At 40.9% G+C, this 4,301-nt stretch overlaps 2 protein-coding genes across 2 annotated transcripts in view; one reads left to right on the top strand and one right to left on the bottom strand.

The window, feature by feature from the left end:
- LOC111441636 overlaps window positions 1-4,114 on the top strand; it is a 10,671-nt gene extending 6,557 nt beyond the window's left edge. Inside the window, exon 4 of the mRNA XM_023078697.1 lies at window positions 3,894-4,114. Coding sequence (XP_022934465.1) covers window positions 3,894-4,023 — 130 coding nt within the window. The 3' untranslated portion in view covers window positions 4,024-4,114. The remainder of the gene's footprint in view (window positions 1-3,893) is intronic.
- LOC111441637 (protein LURP-one-related 15-like) overlaps window positions 3,627-4,301 on the bottom strand; it is a 5,511-nt gene continuing 4,836 nt past the window's right edge. The window contains exon 4 of the mRNA XM_023078698.1: window positions 3,627-3,697. The gene's annotated coding sequence lies outside the window, so the exon portion shown is untranslated. The remainder of the gene's footprint in view (window positions 3,698-4,301) is intronic.

Raw genomic sequence — 4,301 nt, 5'->3', positions numbered from 1 at the left:
CTTAAAAGAAAAAAGAGGGAAAAAAAAAAAAAGAATTTGTTAAAAAAAAAATGCCCAATTCCCCTTTTGGGGCCTCCATTGAAGCTATATTCCTTTCTTGCTCTTGCTTGCATGCCTCACTTATTACTTGAATGCCATCTCATAGATGTGTGGAGTATCTCATTTGGTCACCAAATCACTGGCTCGACCTCTGTTAGACACACACACACACACACACACACACACACACTCACACTCACACTCACACTCTTTCACTTCTGTTTTGTCAGCATGGAAATTTATATGTTACTTATCCTCCCCCACTTTAGGGACACCCCAAAATCCAAAAACTTCCACGTGTATACTTTTAATGTAGTTTTCGGTTGCATTGCAGATAAGATTTTATCATTTACTTCCCTCCCTGAGCTGCATATGAACGCTTTGATTCCTTTGCTGTTTTCTATAGTTGATTAGCTCCTATGCCCTTGTCTTGCCCCATGCATCCTTTCTCCCAATTCTATTGGAAATTTTGTTTGTTTGGGATGATGGACTTGCATTTTGCATGTCTCTGGGTTTGAGAATCATAGATTTGTGCGAACGTACTGCTCTACACTTCCCATTTGATTAAACCAAAATGAATGCTCAAATCTGAAAGATTGACTGCTGTGGTGTACCTGCTCCTTGTTCTTTTTTCGTATTCTTAAAAGGTGAACGCAATTATGAAAGCACTTGTGAACCATAGTTTATTTTGTGAAGTGTTCGTTAATCTCATAATTGTTAATCAATCACCTTGAAGCTGCGTGAAGATCAGAGTGGCTAAAGAGGTCGCCATGAAATCCCTGTGGTTGAAGAATCCCCAATCATTCATATCAGACACATTCCTAAGCAGATATAATAAACTATGGTTCACAATCTTGGATGCTTACATGCACACAACAAACAGCTCAACTCAAGCTTATACAACACATTATCATTTGATATTAGGGATTGGCTTCTTTCTCTTCTGATCATCATTATTCTGCTTTGCCAAGAATAAAGGAAACCGATTTCTTTCGCTTTTTGTTATGCTGTTTCTGATAACTGTCCTGTCGTCGTTCAACCTTCACACAATTTGGCGTATACCGATTTTGTTTGCTGAGCATGTGTCTCCTAGAGCGTTTCAGTGCCACGCGCATCCATGTTGGAATGCAGGTTTTGCCTCGTTTGATTCAGCCTTCCCTCAACTGACGACATCTTCAACGAATCAGTAGCCGACTCCACCGAAACGACAGACTGCTTCCTTCACATCAGATTGAGCTCCTTCCTAGAGCCCACATCAGATTTTGTCCCTATTTTCGCCATTTCCGAAGTATTTACAACTCGACATAAAACACTTGTTGGCTATGTTGTTCAAAAGAACAATGCAATGAAACGGAGAAAGCAGAACAAAACTTCAAAAAAAAAAGGAGCTGAAAACATGAATTTTCTCAGAAAAATCCGGATGATGGCGGGGTGAAAAGGGATTATTTGGAATTGGCTTCCAAACCCACTCCTCGCCCCTTCTTTATTCATTACATACAGTGAATTAACCAAGTCTTTATCTCTTCTCTTACTCAAACATAATCTTGAGTATCTTGTTTTCCCACTCTTTTACAACTTCGCTTACTGTTACTATTACTTCTCTGTTCGTGGTCTCCTGAAATTACAGAAAAGCCCCCTATGAAGCAGTTCGGCCCATTTGTCGTCCAAACTTTACTCGGCCCACATTCACATTATCAGCAAACAAAGTGGGCCGAAACAATAAGGTTCGGCCCACCAATAAAACCACGATCAACGATTCAACAAAAGTTTGCAATAAGAAAAAGGTGAAAGAAAAAAAGGAGCAGAAAGAAAAAGAAAAAGAAAAAAGAAAAAAAGGAAAGTGAAGAGTCAAGAATGGGTATCTCTGTCCATCAAATTCTTGCTCCTCCTCTTGAGGAAGAGATAGGCAATGCCTCCGGAAGCAGCGATAAGAAGGAACCCCTCCACCACGCACACTACTGTAAGCACCCATTTGTTGAAGCTCCCCGAGTCCTGCGGCCTCGACCAACTCCCTTTTGGGGGCCTTAACCATATAACTCAATCCCCTTCCCTTCTCAATCTGCTTCACCCCTATCACCTCTCTGTACACATAACACTCCTTCCAATAATGCAACGCCGCCGTGCACTCGCAGTCCTCCAGACACCATTCCCCACATTCCTCTTTACTCACATTCACTCTTCTACGATCACCTCTTAGAATGCTACTCACGCCCTCCAATTCCACCATCTCCCCTTCTATTCCCCCGCAAAATTCACCGCTCATTTCCTCTCCGCATTCCGGACTCGCCCCCTTCTTCTCCGTCTCCAATCTAATGCACGAACAAGAATTGGAGAAGGTGCAAACCCCGTATGGGCTACAAGCAAGAGGATGCTCACAACTGGTTCTCAGTGCTCGAAATGAAGCTTCGAAATTTCCGTTGTCGGAGGAGTAATAATATAGCCCCAGATTCCCAGTTTTGTTCCCCAGCGCCAGAAAGCTCAAGGACTGAGGCGTTCCTGATGGGATTGTTGCAATTTTGTTGCCCGGAGCGTTGAAGAAATCCAAACCCTCGGCGTTCAACGTGATGAATGAGAGGTTATTGGTGTTGGGAGGGTTGAGTGAGCAGGCAGGTTCATGAGAGGGAATGCGGAAAGGCAAGCATTAGAATGTTGTGAAAGAAAGAAAGGAAAGGAAAGGAAAAGAAATGAGAAGAGTGAAGATTGCAGTCCCAAAAAGGGTGTGAGCTTCCATTTTGCTCGCCCCCTGCTATGGCAATGTTTGAAATGTTAGAGGATTCATTAATTAATTGCATCCAGGTATTCTTACTTATTTTTTATCCATAATTGCTCAACTAAATCTCCAATTGGGCTGGTTCTTTCTTACTTATTTTTTATCCATAATTGCTCAACTAAATCTCCAATTGGGCTGGTTCTTTCTTACTTATTTTTTATCCATAATTGCTCAACTAAATCTCCAATTGGGCTGGTTCTTTCTTACTTATTTTTTATCCATAATTGCTCAACTAAATCTCCAATTGGGCTGGTTCTTTCTTACTTATTTTTTATCCATAATTGCTCAACTAAATTCCCTTACTCTCCAATTGGGCTGGTTCTGGGCCCACGCCCAAACTGTCCAAATTTATTGTAAATGGTAAAGCATTTGGGGGCCCAAAATAGCCACCGGCTTGCTTTGCCTATTTTACCTTTTCCAGTTTTTTGAAGTTAGAACGGCTGTCCTACCAACTTTTTCCCTCTAAAATTTATCAAAAATATTCAATACAAATACTAAGGTATGAACACAAAAATACATTTCACCCATTAATAACATTCCATTCACTTCCAATTACGAAGACCCGGTGAATAATTGAATCAAAGTCGCGGGTGGGACCCAAAATTAAGAAGACTTGGTCCACGTCTTCGTGGGTTGCCTTTTGTTTGTTCCCCAATCCAAAATGTGGAATACGTGCCACTCTCTTTTTTCCATTTTATTCGCAATTATTGCAAATATCAACGTCACTGGAGGCTCCCGGAGGACTATTTTTGTGTTTCGATTTCTGAGTACACAGTGGATAAATTTAATATATTCCGATCATATCAGAGCTACAATCTAACATAAACTAACATGCCACCTTATTATTCCTTAATAACAGTAATACGGGAAATAAGCAGTGGGAAACNAAAAAAAAAAAAAAAAAAAAAAAAGATTCATGCAAAGAGTTAACTCTTGAGCCATTTTGATGACCTTATGCTGTGCATATCTGTTAAATGGATGGCTTAGCTTGATGATGATTGTCATTAATGATTCTTCACAGTAGCGAAAGCGAAATTGCAGTTTTTTCTTTTTTTTACTGATGGTTACTTTTTTTTTGTGGCAGCGAATGGGATGCACAAGGCGCAGGGATGTGTGCTGGAAGGCCATCGGTTGTGAAGCCGCCTGTTGGGGGTCTGTTTCCCTCACCAGATGTACAGTCACTGTGGTCTTTTGATATGAAAACTGGAAACTAACACTATAAAAAGGGACTTATTATAAAAAAAAACACGACTCCTGTTCTTCTGAGACAAATAGTCTCTTTGGGATATGGAGAGTTCGGAAGAATACAGGAATCCAATGTCCCCTCCTCCTCTCCTCTTCTTGCAGGGGAGATTGATGTTTACTTAGAGTAGCACGAATAGGAATACACGTGACATGCATTTCTTTGTGCATCAGGTAACTGCTAGGGGTCGTCATCCATATAATTCATCATACTTCAAAGTTGGGAATAACACTGGCTAGAGAGGAGACC

Source organism: Cucurbita moschata, unplaced genomic scaffold (genome assembly GCF_002738365.1).
Source record: "Cucurbita moschata cultivar Rifu unplaced genomic scaffold, Cmos_1.0 Cmo_Scf00004, whole genome shotgun sequence".
Taxonomy (NCBI): domain Eukaryota; kingdom Viridiplantae; phylum Streptophyta; class Magnoliopsida; order Cucurbitales; family Cucurbitaceae; genus Cucurbita; species Cucurbita moschata.
This window is presented reverse-complemented; position numbering and strand designations above follow the sequence as displayed.